Source organism: Bombina bombina, chromosome 2 (genome assembly GCF_027579735.1).
Source record: "Bombina bombina isolate aBomBom1 chromosome 2, aBomBom1.pri, whole genome shotgun sequence".
Lineage (NCBI taxonomy): Eukaryota > Metazoa > Chordata > Amphibia > Anura > Bombinatoridae > Bombina > Bombina bombina.
In genome coordinates, this window is record NC_069500.1 from 1,014,679,610 (window position 1) to 1,014,702,109 (window position 22,500).

The window sequence follows — 22,500 nt, forward strand, 5'->3', positions numbered from 1 at the left end:
TGGCACACCTTTCCATGTATACAGACATTGCAACATTGCACTACATTTACTGAGCAGAACATACCTACATATTTTTGAGTAGAGACAATTATTTATAAAACAAGATTTTCTTTTAGTAAACTTTCAAGATCAATCATGTCTCCTCTTAATATTTAAATTTTGAAGAATAGTTAGAGGTCTTGATGAATGCTTATGGAATATGACAAACTGTATTAATGCAGTGGATTGTCAAAAGCTATTGAAATCTGTTAAAAAGCTTGAACATTATTTTATGCCACAGAACACTTCAACTCCCACTCTTAATCTTTTTCCCCTTTTATTTATTCTCACCCTCACACTGTGGATTTAAACAATATTGGAGTCATTAGAGGGGTTAAAAGTATATGACAAATTGAGGAGTCGGGAGCTACATATCCAGCCATTTGAATGATACATGTTCACTGTGCCATATTACTATATATACACATTACCATTCCATGTTTTTATAATATAATACATATATCTTTTTATACCAGGCCTGTCCAACCTAAGAAGGGAGAGGGGGTACACAATATGGCCCTCCAATGTGTTTTTTTTTTTTTTTTGTCCCTCTGCTCATCCAAAACTAAATGATATATACTGTATATGTCTTTACAAGCGCAGATGTTTTCAGTACTTGAAAAAAAATATACATCTTCTAAACTATACAGGTGCAAAGATGACCATCAATTTTAAGGGTACCAGTGTTTGCTTCTGTAAGATAATACACGTGTCACTTCTCCAGGTTGTCTTGCAAATTATTGCACTGGTGAAAGGCAAGCAATTGTATACATCAATTTAAAGCATTACATATTTGATTGCATATAAATATTGTGTTTTATTTTTGTATTCATTAGTAGTAGTTCTTGCATTCCAATATTTACCCTTGTGTGAAAGTTTAATGCTCATTTATATGATTACTGCAGACTTGGGATGCTTGTCCGTGTTGGTTCTTACAAGTAAGCAAACACTTTTTTTTTTTTTTTCTCATATATAGTCTGACATAGCTTGAGTTTCCCTCCCCCCTTTTTTTAGAACAGTGAACTACTTGCTATTTTCATGAGAAGTATGTAGATATGTTTTTATTAGCTATTTGTGTATTTCAGTTTTACCATTTTGACTTTTCTAGACTGCTTGGATGTGTGTGCTGTATGTATTATATTAATGTATTTTGTATAAGGTGTATAATGCTATAGTCTGGGTCTTAATTTATTTTTCCATGGCCATAGAGAGGACTTGCTCATATTTTATCCCAGTGGAAATGGAGGATACAAACAACTATACACACTACTGGAATCTTAGTATGTACAGTATCTTCTAAGTATATCTAAGTAGGAGTGGTATGTGCAGCAACATGAATTTAATAATATTCTAGATGACATTGGCAGGGATTGACACATTTTTTGATACATATGAGCCAGCAACATTATTTTTAAAGAGAAGGGAAAGGAGTTTATGTACTGTATATACAATATCAAATACTGCAGAAAGAAGTACCATTTAGGAGCTGTGTCAAGCCATGTTCTGCAGATTGTGGTGTCAAATTCTATTTTTTAATTGTCACACACAAAAATATTTAGAAACAAAATGCAGTATCATAACTAAAGTCAAATAACTATATTCTAATTATTTTGTCTTGGGCTTGAAAAATGTGTGTATTTGTTTTTGTTTTTCTTTTAAACTGGACCAAGTGCCATACACCTATACTGCTCAATGTTGTCATACTGTAAGGGGTACCAGCATAAATGTAAACTTACTGGTCCCATGATGGGAATTCTTGTTCTCATGTGCACAATTCCCATCTTGGTAGGCAAACCAGAACACAGTGCCAGTTGCTGTATAGGCCCAGTTTAAAATTCTGTGAAGCTGCCCTACTGCATCCTAAGTAATTTCCATGTGCGTTTCTGGCAAGCAGTGCACTAAATCACTGCTGTAAGTTCGTTATGCAATAGCGATTTAGTCCCTTGATTAATTTTGTGTGTGATCTAAAAAAAAAAAAACTGCCTGCTAGTTTTGCATATCCCAAGCCCCCATATTAAAGGGACATTAAACACAAAATATATTTTCTAAGTATAGTATTCAGGTCCTGGTCAAGATGCTATTTTCTCAGTGTCTCACCTTCATTCATTTGTGTTCTAGTTTCACAAACACCGACTGGAACCCCCAGTACAAGACACACTATGCAGGGAGCATCTACAGAAATGACAAGTGTCTGTGCTTCTGAATACCACAAGCAAGGATATGCCTTATCAAACTTAAAGGGACAGTTTACTCAAAAATGTTCTCCCCTTTAATTTGTTCCCAATGATCCACTTTACCTGCTGGATGAAATTGTTTACAAGTAGCTCCTTTACCCTTATATTGGTATTTGAAATAGTTGATTTAGCATGTGGTATCCCCACCTATTCTGAAAGTTTGTGGCTGCAGGTCCAAGCTATAGATAAGCTTTGTAAACACAGCCATCAGAAGAGATTACACTCCCAGTGTGATAAAGCAGAGATAAGGTAATAAAATGTTGATTTTCCATTGTTCTCTCCAAGTACTGGTGATTGTTTTATGGACAGATATAAGATAAAGAAGCAGGTATAAGAACACAATGTGATACAGTAATGAGATCTGATTATATCTACAAGTTCAACCCATTTTATTAGGTTGTGGCTTCAAAACACAAAATCAGAGCATTAATATACACAAATAACCCTTAAAAAGCTAAATTTTAATACATTTTTACTCTGCAGTTGGTAAAAAAAAGCAATTGTAAGCACATTAAGGGAAAAACTATTTTACAGTATACTGTCCCTTTAACTAATCATTACGAAAGTGGTTTCCCTTTTTGTTGGGTGGTATGGATATACTTATGCCAGGGCCACAAAACTGCATATGCACACAAACCTAGAAAGAATTATAAAGTTTTTTGAATTATTGTTTGTCTATAGTAGTGTATAAAAATAAACGAAATACAAGTATAATAAAATCCTGTTAAATAACACATAGGACGTTATTGGCTGGTCAAATTTGGGTAGTGATAATCTATTCTAACTCAATTAGACTATAGTAGTCTGGCAGAACATCATTATTCAATCTGAAGATCCCCTTGCAGGGAGAAGTGAACAATATATGGTTTGTAAAATATGTTTATTGCAAAAGTTGGTACAACATCCAAAGTCATATTAAAATAACATATTAATAAAGGCTATTAGATACTAGGTTAAAAGTAAATAAGCCGTTTGACAAATAAGTTGGCATATAACTCAGGTACTTAATGGTATTTAAAAAAAAAAAAAAAAAAAGACACAAAAACTAGAATAACGTGTTGCATAAAGTCTCAAGTAATTCTTTGGTAGCTAGGTCAAGGTAGTACTACCGGTAACTTACCTGCCATAGCAGCCCCACAAGTGGTGATGACCACAGCCACCAGTACCCCTGCAGAGGGGATTCCATTCCTTAGGACCAACACTCCGCCGGTGTGCACTGTGAGCAGACAGGAAGGAAGTCAGGCGGAAGGAGGAAAACCTCAAGTGACGTCGGCAAAAGCCGGGTCACATGACCGCCGCACAGGAAGCTTTTTTTTTTTTTTTTTTTTTTTAATAATAAAATAATGCCAACATTGCAAAGTGTTAACTTATCAGTGGTAGTGCCGCCCCCTCCAATCTGCCGGCCTTGTTGGCCTATGCCTAAATACGCCCCTGGTGTGTGTGTATGTATGTGTGTATATATATATATATATATATATACCACTAGGGATATATTATTCCCAGCTTTTATTACATTATTCACAAACATTATATGGGAATACAAACTGAGGTCAAACATTTGTCTGTTAAAGGGACATTAAACCCAAAATTTTATTCCCAATAAAATATATAATTTATCTGTAGTTAAACAAATTTTAAAAGTACTTTTATTTTTTCAGCTTTTACTGAATATTTTGCTTCTTTTTCCACTTTTAGCAGAGAAGTGAAAGTGGATACTGCAGGAGCTAGAATCTGTCAATATTTTACCTGTTTGGTCAGTTCAAGGACCTATTTATATTTGTCACAAACTTATCCCAATAATGTAGGCAAGATATATATATATATATATATATATATATATATATATATATATATATATATATATATATATATATATATATATATATATATATATATATATATTGCACCAATACCATTTTTTTAAGACGGAGTACAAGTACCAATACTTGTTTTCAAATACTCGCCGATACCAATTACCGATATTTTTTTTTTAATGTCATGTGACAGTTAACCAAGCACATTACAGACTAATTATTTAAGATTCCTTCTTTATAATTATGAAGGACTGTAACTTAAAAGACATTATGAAATAATAAAACAGTTTTATTTGTCATAAAGTTCACAGAACATGTTTATAAATAAAAATATTACAATAAAATATATTAACAACAACAACAAATAACAAATATAAAATCACAACCAACCAAAAGTGCAATACAGTAAAAAATAGAACAGTGCACTGTTTAATCATGGGGAAAACACTATGGGCTAAATTACATTTGACTGGTAAGCTTTACCAATGCTCTAATTACATGTCCTACTCCATTAAAGTCTATGGAGTTGGAAATGTGAACAAAGCATTGATAACGCTTACCAATCAAATGTAATCTAAATCTAGTCCTATAATTGCAGGATTAGTGATCACTGGAATTAACTTAATTTTTGCCATGAGTACTCTTCCTGCAATTATATAAGCTAACCTATGGATGTTCCTCAGAGTACAGTATGTTTTGAACATCATTGTGCAAGATGAGAACTAGCAGTAAAAAGGCAATTTAGCAATTAGAATAATTTTTTAAAAGTTAGTGGCAAATTCTTTTTAAGGAACAGAACAGAAGCCTCTCTGCATGTTCAGCTATAAGTCTGTTTTTGCTATCAGTAAGGAGGTTTGACTCTAAGTTGAACAGTCTTTCACTTTCCACACTACTGCATGGGGCAGAAAGATATTTTTGGACCATTTTAGCCAGAGCTGGAAATCTGTTTACAGTGACCAGTACTTCAGGGGTTTGTCTGAACGGAGTACAGTGATCTCTCCTACAATAATAAAAATAACAGCAATTTGTATTGGCAGAACAGTAGCAAACAATTTTTAGTTTAGTCTCCACTTCAGCTTAAAATTAAATGGGAACATGCAGTTTGAAAAAAACGCCACAAGATAGCATATGGGTAGGAAGTGGAGGTATCGGTTTAAGTATTGGTGTGTTTGCACGAGTACAAGTACTCATGCAAATACTTGGTATCGGTACCGATACTAGTATCGGTATCGGTGCAACCCTAATATATATTATACAGTACACAGCAGTTTAGCACTCACGATACAATCCTTTTGACCAGGGTTCTCGGCAACATATTTCATAGGCCTCCAACAACATTTCATTGTTGTTGTTTGAGTCTGAGGACGGGGGTAAAACCCCGAAACGTTACTCTGTTGGAATAAAATTGTTTGCCTCTTCAAACCCGGTGAGTGCCTGCTTTTGTTGGAGGTATAAAAAAAATAAAAAAAATAAATATATATATATATGTGCAGAATTTTATTATTGAACAACAACCATGTTCTCAATGAACCCAAAAAACTCATTAATATTAAAGCTGAATAGTTTTGGAAGTATTTTTTTTTTTTTTTTTTAGTTATAGCTATTTTAGGGGGATATCTGTGTGTGCAGGTGACTATTACTGTGCATAATTATTAGGCAACTTAACAAAAACAAATATATACCCATTTCAATTATTTATTTTTACCAGTGAAACCAATATAACACCTCAACATTCACAAATATACATTTCTGACATTCAAAAACAAAACAAAAACAAATCGGTGACCAATATAGCCACCTTTCTTTGCAAGGACACTCAAAAGCCTGCCATCCATGGATTCTGTCAGTGTTTTGATCTGTTCACCATCAACATTGCGTGCAGCAGCAACCACAGCCTCCCAGACACTGTTCAGAGAGGTGTACTGTTTTCCCTCCTTGTAAATCCCACATTTGATGATGGACCACAGGTTCTCAATGGGGTTCAGATCAGGTGAACAAGGAGGCCATGTCATTAGATTTTCTTCTTTTATACCCTTTCTTGCCAGCCACGCTGTGGAGTACTTGGACGCGTGTGATGGAGCATTGTCCTGCATGAAGATCATGTTTTTCTTGAAGGATGCAGACTTCTTCCTGTACCACTGCTTGAAGAAGGTGTCTTCCAGAAACTGGCAGTAGGACTGGGAGTTGAGCTTGACTCCATCCTCAACCCGAAAAGGCCCCACAAGCTCATCTTTGATGATACCAGCCCAAACCAGTACTCCACCTTGCTGGCGTCTGAGTCGGACTGGAGCTCTCTGCCCTTTACCAATCCAGCCACGGGCCCATCCATCTGGCCCATCAAGACTCACTCTCATTTCATCAGTCCATAAAACCTTAGAAAAATCAGTCTTGAGATATTTCTTGGCCCAGTCTTGACGTTTCAGCTTGTGTGTCTTGTTCAGTGGTGGTCGTCTTTCAGCCTTTCTTACCTTGGCCATGTCTCTGAGTATTGCACACCTTGTGCTTTTGGGCACTCCAGTGATGTTGCAGCTCTGAAATATGGCCAAACTGGTGGCAAGTGGCATCTTGGCAGCTGCACGCTTGACTTTTCTCAGTTCATGGGCAGTTATTTTGCGCCTTGGTTTTTCCACACGCTTCTTGCGACCCTGTTGACTATTTTGAATGAAACGCTTGATTGTTCGATGATCACGCTTCAGAAGCTTTGCAATTTTAAGAGTGCTGCATCCCTCTGCAAGATATCTCACTATTTTTTACTTTTCTGAGCCTGTCAAGTCCTTCTTTTGACCCATTTTGCCAAAGGAAAGGAAGTTACCTAATAATTATGCACACCTGATATAGGGTGTTGATGTCATTAGACCACACCCCTTCTCATTACAGAGATGCACATCACCTAATATGCTTAATTGGTAGTAGGCTTTCGAGCCTATACAGCTTGGAGTAAGACAACATGCATAAAGAGGATGATGTGGTCAAAATACTCATTTGCCTAATAATTCTGCACTCCCTGTGTGTATATATATATATATATATATATATATATATATATATATATATATATATATATATATATACTATTAAATCCTTTGTATTGCCACTAAAATACTGAGCTGTGATTTTTAACCCCTTGTGAACAGTAAAACACAAACGTGCACTGAATTAACGCTGTGGGTCAGTAACAGAGCATCAATGAGCTGCTCAAAATCTGTGAAATTCATAAAATAAGGGCAATTATCAAGAACTAATACAATCTGCCAGGTGAGAAGGGGAAGCACTAATCTATGAGTAACATCAATATGTAAAGCAGTGCAAAGCCATATATCTATATATCTATAGGTTAGCTTCATTACACGTTGCCAGTCAGGCTTCTCGCCAAACTTTTTGTAAAACTAAAATGTCAATGGAGAAGGAATGGAGTGCTGAGACCAGGAGCAACATTGTGTAGCAGTGCTTATTGCAATAATGGCTGAGCGTGTGCATTAAGAGTTAGAAACCCAGCCATCTGTGCTTGAGTGCACTCTAATGCCTCCCACAAATCAAGACTGCATCCAGCCATTGTCTGCTCTCAGAAGGAGTCCTTTATTTATAAAATAATTGTAAAGGTGTCAGTATGCAAACATTAGGCAGTGGTAGGGCACTTAGATCTGCGCGTCAAGACCAGCTTTTGAGATTCCACTTATATCCTAGCACTTGGGTGCTGTATACTAGGAGAGTGTTAACACATTTGGAATGCATTAACAGCTTTTTTTGCCGCCATTGGTTTTTGATAATCAAACTCCACCCACCATTTATTGTATTTGGAGGAGCCTATCCGGGCTTGTTACTGTAGTAGACAGGTGTTAAGGGTAATTTTGATGGCTGGATACACTTTATCACCACTAAGTATTCTGAATCTCAGCTGGCGCAAAGCATTGTACTTGATGCAAGATCTTGGAGAACAGGGGTCAGATCACACAAATGAAGTGCAACAACTGTTCTGTTTATTGACCGCCTACAATGCGATTATACAGTATACATCATACATGTAAATTAAACGGAAGGTCTTTATACACAGCCCCTACCATTTTGTTAGCCAAAGTTTCATTTCTTATCTTATAATCTTTGATGGGGCCAATAAGAGAATAATATGAGGCAGGGTCAGGCTTGTGAAGCCTGCCACGTTCACTTACAGACCTCAGAATTGAGAAAACACATTTTCAGAGTTAAATTAAAGAGGGTCATAATAAATATGGTAAGTGTACGGTAAAGTTGATCTTATTATGCATAATTACACGTTTTATATCACTTTCAAAGAATTTAATATCCCTTTTAAGTAACAGTGGCAATATGATTCCAATGCCGATCTAAATGCAGCTATGGTTTGGCAGTTAAACACACATGCTGCCTATGACTGTCTTAGTAACCGTGTTAAAGGGACAGTATACTGAAAAATAGTTTTTCCCTTAATGTGTTTACAAATGTTTTTTTTACCAACTGCAGAGTAAAAAAAAATGTATGAAAATTAGCTTTTTAAGGTTTTGTGTATATTAAAGCTCTGATTTTGTGTTTTGAAGCCACAACCTAATAAAATGGGTTGAGCTTGTAGGTATAATCGGATCTCATTACTGTATCACATTGTGTACATATACCTGCTTCTTTATCTTATATCTGTCCATAAAACAATCACCAGTACTTGGAGAGAACAATGGAAAATCATCATTTTATTACCTTCTCTCTGCTTTATCACACTGGGAGTGTAATTTCTTCTGCTGGCTGTATTTACAAAGCTTATCTATAGCTTGGACCTGCGGCCACAAACTTTCAGAATAGGTGGGGATACCACATGCTAAATCAACTATTTCAAATGCCAATATAAGTGTAAAGGAGCTACTTGTAAACAATTTAATACACTACAGCAGGTAAAGTGGATCATTGGGAACAAATTAAAGGGGAGACATTTTTTGAGTAAACTGTCCCTTTAAGCTTCAGACCAGAAGTGCATTGCCAGTATGTGGCTGACTATTAAAGGACCAGTCAACACATTAGATTTGCATAATCAACAAATGCAAGATAACAAGACAATGCAATAGCACTTAGTCTGAACTTCAAATGAGTAGTAGATTTTTTTTTATAACAATTTTTATAGTTATGTATATTTCCACTCCCCTTGTACCATGTGATAGCAATCAGCCCATCACAAATGCATATACGTATAGTCTGTGAATTCTTGCACATGCTCAGTAGGATCTGGTGACTCAAAAATTGTAAATATAAAAGACACTGCAATTTTTTTTTTAATGGAAGTGAATTGGAAAGTTGTTTAAAATTACATGCTGTATCTGAATCATGAAAATGTAATTTAACCTGAGTGTCCCTTTTAACTATGCGTTAGTGTCACATTATGTAGATCTGCATAGTAAATAAATAGTTTAGAAGCATTTTAAATTGTCTCTCTATTAATGACTTTTACATCTTTGAACATTGTCCACACAGTCTAATCATGAGTATGTTTATCTTATTTCTGTGTTTGTGGCCAGTTAGACTGAGCTGCAAAAGGATATCTGTTCTGCACTGTGTAGTAGCTGGCTCAGCCAGTCTATACGATTTTTGCAGCATACTTGGGTTACAGAATTTGACTTCTAGCATCTTGTGAGTGGGCAAGCAACAGTATTGTTGAAGACTTTTCATTTTTATTCATTTTTGGTTAACACAAGAACCTTGTTTTCTTGAATATCTTGTTTCTATTTAGCCATTTTTAAATGACCATAATAGTCGCAAAATGACATTCTCTTATTAATTAAGGCATATAATTTTTCCACTCTCGACCTTGTAATGCCCGAAAGGTAGCAGTACTGCTCGGAACCCTTATAGCATGGCAGGTCCTAAGTTTAAATAGCTGCTGATCCAATCAACAGTGTTAGTCGTGCAACTAGCGCTTCTGACTGAAACAGCAGTTTCTGCATGGAATAAACAGTGCTTTTGTGTGCCCAAGCGGTGTGTTTTATCCCCTTTGCAGGAGTTAAACACATGGTAGTGCAGAGTTGTTAGTGAATTGGAGCATGTCATATTTTTTTTTTTGTGTGCCTATTATGGCCCTTTAATATCCCAGGTTTCTATAAACATAAGTTAAAGGGACAGTCAACACCAGAATTGTTGTTGTTTTAAAAGATAGATAATCCCTTTATTACACCTTCCCCAGTTTTGCATAACCAACACAGTTATATTAATAGACTATTTACCTCTGTGATTTACTTGTATCTAAGCACCTTCTGATAGCCCCCTGATCACATGACATTTTATTTATTATCTATTGACTTTCATTTTCGCCAATTAGTGCAGTGTCTGCCACAATCCACGGACGTGATCACAATGTTATCTATATGGTTTACATGAACTAGCTCTCCCCTGTTGTGAAAAGCAAATTAAAAAGCATGTGATAAGAGTGGCCTTCAAGGGCTTAGAAATTATCATATGAGCCTTCCTAGGTTTAGCTTTCAACTGAAAATACCAAGAGAACAAAGTAAAATTGGTGATCAAAGGAAATTGGAAAGTAGTTTAAAATTACATGCCCTATTTGAAACATGCAGGTTTTTTTTTGGACTTGACTGTCCCTTTAAATTTGAGTGAGTATGCACTTTAGTTTGACTGATGGTTATCAGGAAGCTGCTTGTTTTGGGACAAAACAATGATCACTGTATAACCACTCCAGTGCAGGCTGATGTACAAACACGCAAGTAAAGAGTCAACATGTCGACTTGTTTTAGCTGGAGAGGAAGCTTAAAGCTTGTAGAGCAAGCTTCACAATTGTGGTGGCAGTCCTTGAACTGGCCAGAGAAATAGTACATTTACCTTCTCTCCTGTGTTTAAATACGTCCCCCCCCCCCTGATGACTCGCATCATGACTTGGGCTAAAAATTAGTTTTGCAAGCTCTAATAGAATAATGTAAAAAAAAAAAAAAAAAAAAAAAAAAAAAGCTAAGGCATTTCCTGTACCTATCTGATTATTTTATGCTATTTTACTTGTAGGTCCAATGACCTAATAACTTTGAGTTCAATACTATTAAAGGGACAGTCAAGTCCAAAATAAACTTTCATGATTCAAATAGGTCATGTAATTGTAAACAACTTTGCAATTTACTTTTATTGCCAATTTTGATTTGTTCTTTTGGTATTCTTAGTTGAAAGCTAAACCTAGGGAGGCTCATATGCTAATTTCGTAGACCTTGAAGGCCGCCTCTAATCTAAATGCATTTTGACAATTTTTCACCACTAGAGGACATTTAGTTCATGTGTGTCATATAGATAACATTGAGCTTATGCACGTGAATTTACCTAGGAATCAGCACTGATTGGCTAAAATGCAAGTCTGTCAAAAGAACTGAAATAAGGGGGCAGCGGCATAGATACAAGGTAATTAGAGGTAAAATGTGTATTATTATTATATCTGTGTTGGTTATGCAAAACTGGGGTATGGGTAATAAATGGATTATCTATCTTTTAAAACAACAATAATTCTGCTGTTGACTGTCCCTTTTAAGGATAAGGAGCTAACCAGAGTCTTTGTTCCAGACAATGTTCGTAGCCAGGGATGATTTTATATTCATGTCATACATTGCACATTTAAAAATAATTATGCCAGCAGTAACATTTTAGAGGCTCGACTCATGGAAAATGTATACACTTTTCTAATTTTCCCAGAATGTAGTTTATTTTCTATGAATGCAGTCTTTTTATGTTAAATTCTATTCGGTTTTTATCCATTTTTTGTTTACTTTTTGAGAGAAATGAAAATATTGTTCTCTGCAATCTTTTAGAATATACAGATAAGCACAAAAAATACTGGCAACCTGTACTACCATTTTGCAAATTTCTATGAAATCACTGGGCAGGCAGTGCTGTTTACTTGTATGGGATTAATGTTTCTCCTCAGCAACAGTTGTGAAGGAATATTTCTAAAATTTCAGCATAACCAATTACTGAAGCTCTTTCGTCGAAGGAGCTTTGTGTTCAGCAGTTACATTATTTGAGCTCAGTGCGATTATACAAAATAAAAAATAGTGCATTAACTATAGTTCTGTGGGTAGTTTACATGTTTAAGAATAAATAATTTTTTCACATGATTTGACTAAACTTCCATTCATATGTATAATTACTTCAGAGTCCATCACTCACTCAAGAATTTGTATTGTTTAAAAACATAGATAATCCCTATTACCCATTCCCCAGTTTTGCATAACCAACACGGTTATATTAATACTGTATACATTTTTACCTCTGATTACCTTGTATCTAAGCCTCTGAAGACTGCCCCTTTATTTCAGTTTTTTTTTTTTTTAAAAAAAGACTTGCATTTTAGTCAATCAGTGCTGCCTCCTAGTCCTAGATAACTCCACGGGCGTGAGCACAGTTATCTATGTGGCACGCATGAACTAACACCCTCTAGCTGTAGAAAGCTGTCAACTGTAGTAGTAATAATAATAAAGTCCCACGGTTTCCAATATCATTTGTATGCCGACACCCAAATCTACTTCTCTGTACCAGACCTACCTCCTTCCTTGCTAACCCGTGTCACTAACTGTCTTGCTCACATCTCTTCCTGGATGTCCTCTCATTACCTCAAGCTAAATCTTTCCAAAACTGAGCTCCTTATTTTCCCCTCTCCACCCCTAATCTTTCTATAACTGTCGACAACTCCATCATTACCCCTACCCCACATGCCCGATGTCTCGCGGTCACATTTGACTCAGATCTTTCTTTCGCTCCTCACATTCAGTCCTTGGCTAAAGCCTGCCGCTTCCATCTTAAAAACATCTCTAAAATTAGACATTTCTTTACACAAGAAACAACTAAGATTTTAATCCACTCTCTCATCCTTTCCCACCTCGATTACTGCAACTCTGTCCTCTCTGGTCTCCCCAGCTGCAGCCTAGCTCCTTTACAATCCATAATGAATGACTCTGCCAGGCTCATCTTGCTTACATGTCGCTCTTCATCTGCACTTCTCTGCCAATCCCTTTACTGGCTTCCTCTAGGATTAAACACAAAAATCTCAGTCTGACATACAAAGCCCTCAACTGCACTGCTCCCCCCTGTATCTCAGACCTTCTCTTCAGATACTCTCCCTCCCATCCCCTTCACTCTGTGGTCATGACCTCCTACTCTCCTCCTCTCTTGTTACCTCATCACACTCCCATTTACAGGACTTCTCCAGACTGGCTCCCATCTTGTGGAACTCTCTCTGCCTCGTTTCACAAGACTCTCCCCTAGTTTTGAAAGCTTCAAGCGCTGCCTAAAACTCTACTGTTCAGGGATGCATACAACCTACACTAACCTTTTCTTTATACCAGTTCCTCTCCTCCATTGTTGTCCCCTGAACCCCCTTAGCATGTATGCATAAGAGTCCAGCTGTTTGTAGATCAGATGACTACAACAGTGCAACTCTTGGCAGGGCCTTCTACCCATTTGATCCCTATAATTGTTTTTTTGTACTCTGCCTTTGTTTATAGCGCTGTGGAATCTGTTGGCAGGGCCGCCACTAGATATTTTGCGGCCCCTGACTTATTCCTTGATCAGAGCCCCTCCTTTGACATGTGCAATTTTTGACCAAGTGACTAAAACGTATATGCACTTTATTCTTAAGTGTAGTCAAACTTGGAAATGTTGTAAAGGTAGTAACACAGAAACACACAGACACACTGACACACTGACACACAGTCGCACATAAGGATTCACATATAGACACTCTAGCAGACACGCAAAGAAACGCACACAGACACTCAGCACTTGTTTACATTGACCTGACAAGTAATGAGGTAGACTACAGTTTTGTCAAAAACGGAGATTTACAAAACAAAATATGGAGTTCTGATTATCTTTTTGTCAAGGAAGATGCCAACTAAATGATGCCAACAGCATGGAGTGGCTGAAAGAAAGGGCTCTGAACTGCCTAAACAATTATTTAAAGGTTAAATGGGGGATTGGTGATTTCTGGAAAGGTCTCATTAGTCTCAGTCTGTAGAAAGATGTGAATAATCAGTAGTAAGGTCAAAATGTCCTAAAAAGGAACAGACAATGGACACAGACACACACACAAACTTGCACATATACCCAAGAAAACACTGACAGAGACAGCCTCAGAAAACACACAAAGAGACACACACAGACACCCACAGAAAACACACAGACATATACAGTATACACACACACACTCTCACAGAGACACCCACAGAAAATGCACAGACAGACATACACACCCAATCTCACAGAGGCATCCAGAGAAAATACACAAAGATCATCCCCTAAATCAACAGTGTTTGACATGCATGATAAAACAAAATCAGAAATTAAGAAATCACTTTTTAAAGAATCCTATTTGTAAATGTGTGAACAAAAATACTTCTGTGTATTCAAAATTGCACATTAAAGGGACACTGAGCCCAATTTTTTTTTCTTTCGTGATTCAGATAGAGCATGCAATTTTAAGCAACTTTCTAATTTACTCCTATTATCAATTTTTCTTTGTTCTCTTGCTATCTTTATTTGAAAAAGAAGCAATCTAAGCTTTTTTTATTGGTTCAGACCTCTGGACAGCACTTTTTTACTGGTGGATGAATTTATCCACCAATCGGCAAGAACCCAGGTTGTTCACTAAAAATGGGCCGGCATCTAAACTTACCTTCTTGCATTTCAAATAAATATACCAAGAGAATAAAGAAAATTTGATAATAGGAGTAAATTAGAAAGTTGCTTAAAATTGTATGCTCTATCTGAATCGTTAAAGAAAAAATGTGCAATCAGTGTCCTTTTAATGATCTGGGGAGATGGCTAGATGAAGAAAAGTAATTTTGAAAGGACGACATATGTTTGTTTTTCCCCATTTTACCTAACCAAGAGCACCACTTCAAATACGGTGTACAAATGTTCCCATCTGTCAGCTGTACTTATGGATTTTAAAAATTCTGTACTCTATATGGTCTTGGTGGAACCATAAGCTGTGGTACTCAGTCTCATACCATTAGATCTGGTTAAATGCAGAATTTAGGCTTGTTTGTATGTATTTCAAAATTAAGTCAACTGTAGTGTAAACTGAACAGTGTTAAGTTAACCTGTCATTTCAAACACTGAGCAATCTTAGCCTGAGAGTATAACATTTTATGCATGTAAATCTTAGATAAAATGCCTCCTTGCATCTGGAAAGTCCTTGCATAAAGGGGCAGTAAACTGGAATGTAATGTATGTGTATATATATGTATATATATATATATGTATATATATATATGTGTGTATATATATATATATATATATATATATATATATCTATCTATATCTCATATTTGCCAAAAGGGCACCTACCATTTGTGTATTGAGGAGGAAACCATTTCTGCATGACTTTAAATATAGTATTTCTACAGCATTGCCAAATCATAAATACACTGCTGCATATTGCTAAAAAAATGTTTTTATGGACCCCTGGCCCCACCATACAACTACTACACTGAATTTACAATCTGAAATTGCACAAATAAATATAAAAAACATTTACTAAGTAAGTCCTACCTCTGCAAATGAGTGATATGCTGTTTGACTCAGGCACACCCACACTGTACAAACTGAAGTGCCATGTTTGTCTCACACTGAGAGGATTTCTGAATATGCACAAATGCTGATGCTTTACTCCTTGTAATGACATTGCCCACACTCAATAACTCTCTACTGTAGTGCCCTCTGGTGGCTGCCAAAATGTAATTTTTTTTTTTTTTTTTTTAAATAATAGTTGTTCTTGTCTCAGTCACCCCTGTCACCCCCTGATGGCGGCCCTGTCGGTGCTCTACAAACAACCAATAATAATAATAAATGCATTCAAATAAGAGCTGTCCTTCAAGGACTTAGAAATTAGCATACGAGCGTACCTAGGTTTATCTTTCAACAAAGAATACCAAGAGAAGAAAGCAAATTCGATGATAAAAGTAAAATGGAAAGTGGTTTAAAATGGCATGCCCTATCTGAATCATGAAAGTTTAATTGTCCACAGTTGCACTTTAAACTTATAGATAGATAGTATCCGGAAGAAAGACACTCATCAGGACTTGCAAAAAGTTATATACTTTAATATTCAATTGCAGAACATTGGGATTTTACCCAGTTTTCAGATACAATAACAAGCAAAATGTTTGTACACTTTACCTTACCATCCTTGTAAACCTCAATGTGCATGTGGTGCCCTAGTAAGGTATTAAAAACAAATCTGAAAAAAATGTGTAGATACCAGGATATCATGCAACATTATATAACAATTTATGTAGTAAAGAAATATAAATATTTACTATACTTGTACAAATCTACAAAAAGTGTGGATTCCTACTATCAGCCAAAATGACTTTCATCTTGCTGCAAGTAAACAGATTTACAATTTTAAGAAAAAAAAATCATTATTAAACATCAATACAGATCTAAATAAATATTCAGCCTTTTGGAGGTGTCAAGCCTTTTGAAGGTGTCAAAAGGATAAAGCCATTTGGCTTGTCTCAGAAGGAAGACTTAAAGGGACAGTCAAGTTAAAAAAAAACTTTCATGTTTCAAATGGGGCATGTAATTTTAAACAACTTTCAAATTTACTTTTATCACCAATTTTGCTTTGTTCTTTTGGTATTCTTAGTTGAAAGCTAGACCTAGGAAGGCTCATATGATAATTTCTAAGTCTTTGAAGGCCGCCTCTAATCACATGCTTTGTATTTGCTTTTCACAGCAGGGGAGAGCTAGTTCAGGTAAACCCTATAGATAACATTGTGATCACGCCCGTGGATTGTGGCAGACACTGCACTAATTGGCTAAAATGAAAGTTAATAGATAATAAATAAAATGTCATGTGATCAGGGGGCTGTCAGAAGATGCTTAGATAGAAGGTAATCACAGAGGTAAAAAGTGTATTATTATAACTGTGTTGGTTATGCAAAACTGGGGAATGGGTAATAAAGGGATTATCCATCTTTTAAAACAACAAAAATTCTGGTGTTGACTGTCCCTTTAAAGGGATAGTCTAGTCAAATGAAACTTTTATGATTCAGATAGAGCATGCAACTTTCTTATTTACTCTTATCAAATTTTTCTTTGTTCTCTTGCTTTCTTTATTTGAATGTAAGCTTAGTAGCCGGCCCATGTTTGGTTCAGCACCTGGGTAGCGCTTGATGGTTACATTTAGATACCAATAAGAAAGTACTACCCAGGCTCTGAACTAAAAATGGGCTGGCTCCTATGCTTACATTATCTTTTTTCAAATAAAGATACCAAGAGAACAAATACAAATTGATAATAGGAGCAAATTAGAAAGTTGCTTAAAATCGCATGCTCTATCCGAATCGTGAAAGTTTAATTTTTGGCTAGACTATTCCTTTAAGCCCTATCATCCACCCACAATCCTCTGGAGTTGCCATTTTTCTTGATCAGAGGAGAATTGCCTGGTATTTCAGGGCTGGACTGATCTTGTTAGGTGGGATCAGATTTATATACTTCTGGAAAGTACTCCCAGTTGGTAAACGGGTTATAGAAAAAGCCACTGAGCTGTTGTTTGTTCACAGCAGTTTGAGGGATTGGCAACTAAATCAATCAAATAAATAGTCTAATGCTGCAAAGCATTTAAATTTACTGGCTTTAGGGAACTTGGTCGGATTCTTAGCTGTATTTAGAAGATCACTCAGTAGGGGGCTCTATGGACTGCAATACATCTCAGATTTTGGAATGTTGGGGGTTATAGGCAAATAAATCTGGCTTTGTGGGGGACTTGGCAGTATTTGCTGTATCCCAGGCTAATAAACACCATCACCTGGACCTTTTTAATTTATTTTTTTATTCTTGTTCCATGTAAACTATTTCCTACCTTTTTGTAGTGCTATTTTTTAACATTTATTTTAATCTCTTGATGTCTCTGATTTACTTCAATCTGAAAATGTTTTTAATGTTACCTTTTAAAAAAATAATAATAAATGGTTATACATTTGATAGTTACTGCTCATGAAAGGATCCATCGTGCCTGTTCAATAGATGCCTTTGGTGATTATATGGCATCCTAAATGTAGCCACCAATCAGCAGGTACTACCCAGGTGCTGAACCAAAAATGGGCCGACTCATATGCTTACATTCCTGCTTTTTCAAATAAAATGGCAAGAGAATGAAGAATAATTGCTAATAGGAGTAAATTAGAGCATTGCTTAAAATTGCATGCTCTATCTGAATCATAAAAGGGGAAAAATTTGGGTTTTGTGTCCCGTTAAGTTTTTTTTACATATCTTCCTGACCAGAATTTTCTAGCTCTAACCTGGTCAAGGAGGAGTTGTGTGTGTTTTGTTATGAAAAAGAGAAAAAAAACTTTACTGCCTTCTTCTCTCTCTGGGTTTATTTTCTTTTTTTTCCCTAAGGTTTAATGTTTACAAAAATGATTGGATTAATTTCCTGATTGAGGCCCTTGTGAATGTCATATGTTGTGGTTTCTTACTTTATTTGTAGCCCATAAGGCAGCCATTAGCTTTTACTAGCTGGTGGTAAAATGATAGTGTCTGTATGGTTTGGCATTTTCAGTACTTTTCAGTGGAAGAATGCTTTGTACACAATATTTAGACACTTTTCCAGGCCTTTTTTCAGTTCTTCAGTTTATACAGTGAACATGAATTGTTAAGACATACTTCCTTGTGGTCTTGTCCACAGCTTAAAAAGTTTGATGTTATCTATTAGAAGGTTGACTACTTTTAGGACATCTATTTCTAAAGGCAGTCAGTTTTCTCAATATCGGTTATGAAATTGTAGCTTCCACAATTCTACTGTGATCCTCAGTATGGCAATAAGACTTTCCAGGGGAGTGTTGTGGTTAGAAAGTACTGGTTTTGTTGTCTTTTCTACTTCCAGAAAAGTGAAAGTCTACAAAGTGGTTTTAACTTGTTTTGTGGATCTTTTTCTCCACTTTACTTTCTAAATTGGTCCTTACTTGGCTATTAAACAACTGTTAACAGCATTAAGGATCAAATGGGCATTCGTAGAGGAAGGAGAGGCCTTAAAGGGACAGTCAACACCAAAAATGGTATTGTTTAAAAAGATAGATAATCCCTTTATTACCCATTCCTGAGTTTTGCATAGCCAACACTGTTATATTAATGCACATATTACCTCTGTGATTACCTTTTATCTAAGCCTCTGCAGATTTCCCCCTTATTTGACACATGTATTTTAGCCAATGAGCGCTGACTCATAAATGACTACATGGGAGTGAGCACAATGTTATTTATATGACAAACATGAACTAATGCTCTCTAGCTGTCAAAATGCACTGTGATAAGAGGCGGACTTCAAGGACTTAGAAATTAGCATATGAGCCTACCTAGGTTTAGCTTTCAACAAAGAATACTTACAGAGCAAAGCGCATTTAATGTTTTAAATTACATCCCCTATCTGAATCATGAAAGTTTAATTTGGACTTTACTGTCCCTTTAAGACATCTGAGAAATGTTTAACCTAAGCTAAGAAGGTACAAGGTATATATCCAATTAATACCGAAATATCACTTCTACTATGCATATTTTGATTTACTGGTATGTATAAATCTATTTCTCACTCCAAAGCTGCAGCAGAATTATTTTTTTTATATGAACTAAGAACATTAAAGTGAAGGTAAAGTTTATTAAATTCGAATATATGAATGATTTATTTGACCATATAATAAGCTAATCGCTAACTTTATTTAATATATATTTTTATATTTTTAATGTATTTATATCTATATATTTCCCTACCGCGTCTAAGATATCTCCTCCCAACCTCTATTTCCGGATACTAGGTGCTGTGACGTATAGAGCGGTCCCACCCGCTCTATACGTAAGATCAGAAGCGTGTTACATTCAAAATGCGCATGCGCAAATTGACTATCAATCACTAATGCGCATGCGATAGTCGGCGAAACAGATTAAAAAAAAGGGGAACGCGCTTCTACTCAGAAATGAAGACTGTAGCGCATGAGCATAGCATCAAGTAGGCGGATGACGTGTGGTCACGGCCGCCTATCGGCCAGATTTTCAACTGGCTGATCGAAAAACGTGACCAGGATATTAAAAAAAAAAAAAAAAAAACGGGTTGATTTTGCGGAGCTGAAAAAGGGGAACTAAAACCAAGATAACTGTATTTATAATAAATATTTAAAAAAATCATGAATGAAACTCCTATTTATTTGTAACATAGAATTTGATTGTGGATCAGCGTCAAGGTAACTTTACCTTCACTTTAAAATGGGAAGTTTGGCGATTTTTTTTTTAGATAAAGAAAAAAGCAGAAAACAAAAACTTAAAAAAAGAGGAGGATGGAGGAAAGAAACTGGGACATGTAAAGTAAAAAAACTACTATTTTTGTTAAAGCAAGAAATAATTTAAAAAAATAAAGGAAGAGAGAGTATTGTACTATTACTGCTGTATCAGCCAGGGGTACTTCTGGAAGTTTGACTTCTTCTCTTAACAGTACATGACACCCCCCCCAAAAAAAATATATTTCCTGATTCAGATAGAGAATACAATTTTAAAAATAGTTTCCAATTTACTTCTATTATCAAATTGTCATTTGTTTTGTTATTGTTTGTTGAAGAGATATCTATCTAAATGGGCATCGTGCACATGTCTGTAGTACTACATGGCAGGAAATAATGCTGCATATAGTGCTCTTGCTAATATATAACATTGTTGCAAAACTGCTGCCATATAATACTGCATACACGTGCACACTTCTGAGCTTGCCTTCCTGCTTTTTAACAAAGGATAACTAGAAAACAAAGAAAATTTGATAATAGAAATATATTGTAAAGTTGTTTAAAATTGAATGTTCTATCTGAATCACGAAACAAACATTTTTTGTTGTATGTCCCTCTTAAACAAAAAAGAATGACATAATTTAGCATATTGTTTTTTTAAACTGCCTTATGTAATTCCTGTTCTTGCTTTGCAGGTGTTGTGGCAGCTGGATATATTCAGGCGCAGTCTGCGTGGACTCACAGGACATGTGTGCTTAGGGGATGCCTGCATATTTTGTGCTCTAAAGGTAACTTTTAAAGCTATAAATGCATATGTACTTCAGTTGGTTCACTCTGCTCTGGATTATTATTTACAAGTGTTTCTAATCTAAATGGTAGCTTTTGGATGATGGTATTCCTTTCAGACTGATTAAATCTACCTTTTTAGTTTTACTGCTGCACAGATTAGTATAGAATACTATGCATGCTTTAGTGTAATGAGAGAATGCATTTATACAAAGGAATATCTAGTTCACATTAATCTTAACTGATGGATCATTTGTGATATACCAACTTTATGAAGGGAGAAGGTTCCAAGAGACAACTTTCTCTAAGGCCATCTGACCTAAAGTCCCTTCACTTAAAGGGACAGTCAACACCAGAATTTTTGTTGTTTAAAAAGATAGATAATCCCTTTATTACCCATTCCCCAGGTTTTTGCAAAACCAACACTGTTATATTAATAGACTATTTGCTTCTGTGACTAACTTGTATCTAAGCATCTTCTGACCGCCCCTAATCACATGACTTTTAGTTATTTTGCATATAGTTGCATTTTAGCCAATTAGTGCAGTGTCTGCCACTAGCCACGGGCGTGATCACAATGCTATCTATATGGCCTACATGAGCTTGCTCTCCCCTGCTGTGAAAAGTAAATAAAATAGAGGCGGCCTTCAAGGGATTAGAAATTATCATATGATGCCTCCCTAGGTTTGATTTCAACTAGAATACCAAGACAACAAAGCAAAATTGTTGATAAAAGTAAATTTACATGCCCTATTTGAAAAATGAAAGTTTTTTTTTTTTTGGACTTGACTGTCCCTTTTAAGATGTGTGTTCTGCCCAGCTGCTAATTAATGTATCTGGATTATAAAATGTATATATTCTGGGGGGGAGACATATATATTTTTTTTCCAGCAAGCTTCTTGGTTTGTCATTTGATAGAGTACTCCATTTTAGTAATGCTCACTTCTAATGTGCACTGTTATTTGCCTGCCATTTGTACTTGCTTAAAGGGACATGAAACAACAACATTTGTCTTTGTTTATTGAGAGAGATCATATCATTTTAAACAACTTTTCAGTTTACTTCCATTACCTAATTTGCTTCATTCTCTTGGTATCCTTTGCTGAAGGGGCAGTAATGCACTACTGGGAGCTAGCTAAAAGCCAATGACAACAGGCATATATGGTGGCTGCACATCAAATCAACAGCTTCTGAGCCTGCCTAGTTATACTTTTTCAACAAATGATACAAAAAGAACAAAACAAATTAGAGATAAATTTGAAAGTTGTTTAAAATGGTATTCTCTATTTGAATGATGAAAGAAAAACAATTGTGTTTCATGTACCTTTTAAGTATTCGAGTGCTCTACCCGTTCTCTGCATTGTCTTTTTGCTA

At 35.8% G+C, this 22,500-nt stretch overlaps 1 protein-coding gene across 1 annotated transcript in view; it reads left to right on the forward strand.

Annotated features, from left to right (window-relative positions):
• The window catches only part of USP53 (ubiquitin specific peptidase 53), a 121,437-nt gene that overhangs the window by 2,318 nt on the left and 96,619 nt on the right, over positions 1-22,500 (forward strand). Inside the window, exon 2 of the mRNA XM_053703600.1 lies at positions 21,036-21,128. Within this exon, the coding sequence (XP_053559575.1) occupies positions 21,036-21,128 (93 nt within the window). The remainder of the gene's footprint in view (positions 1-21,035; positions 21,129-22,500) is intronic.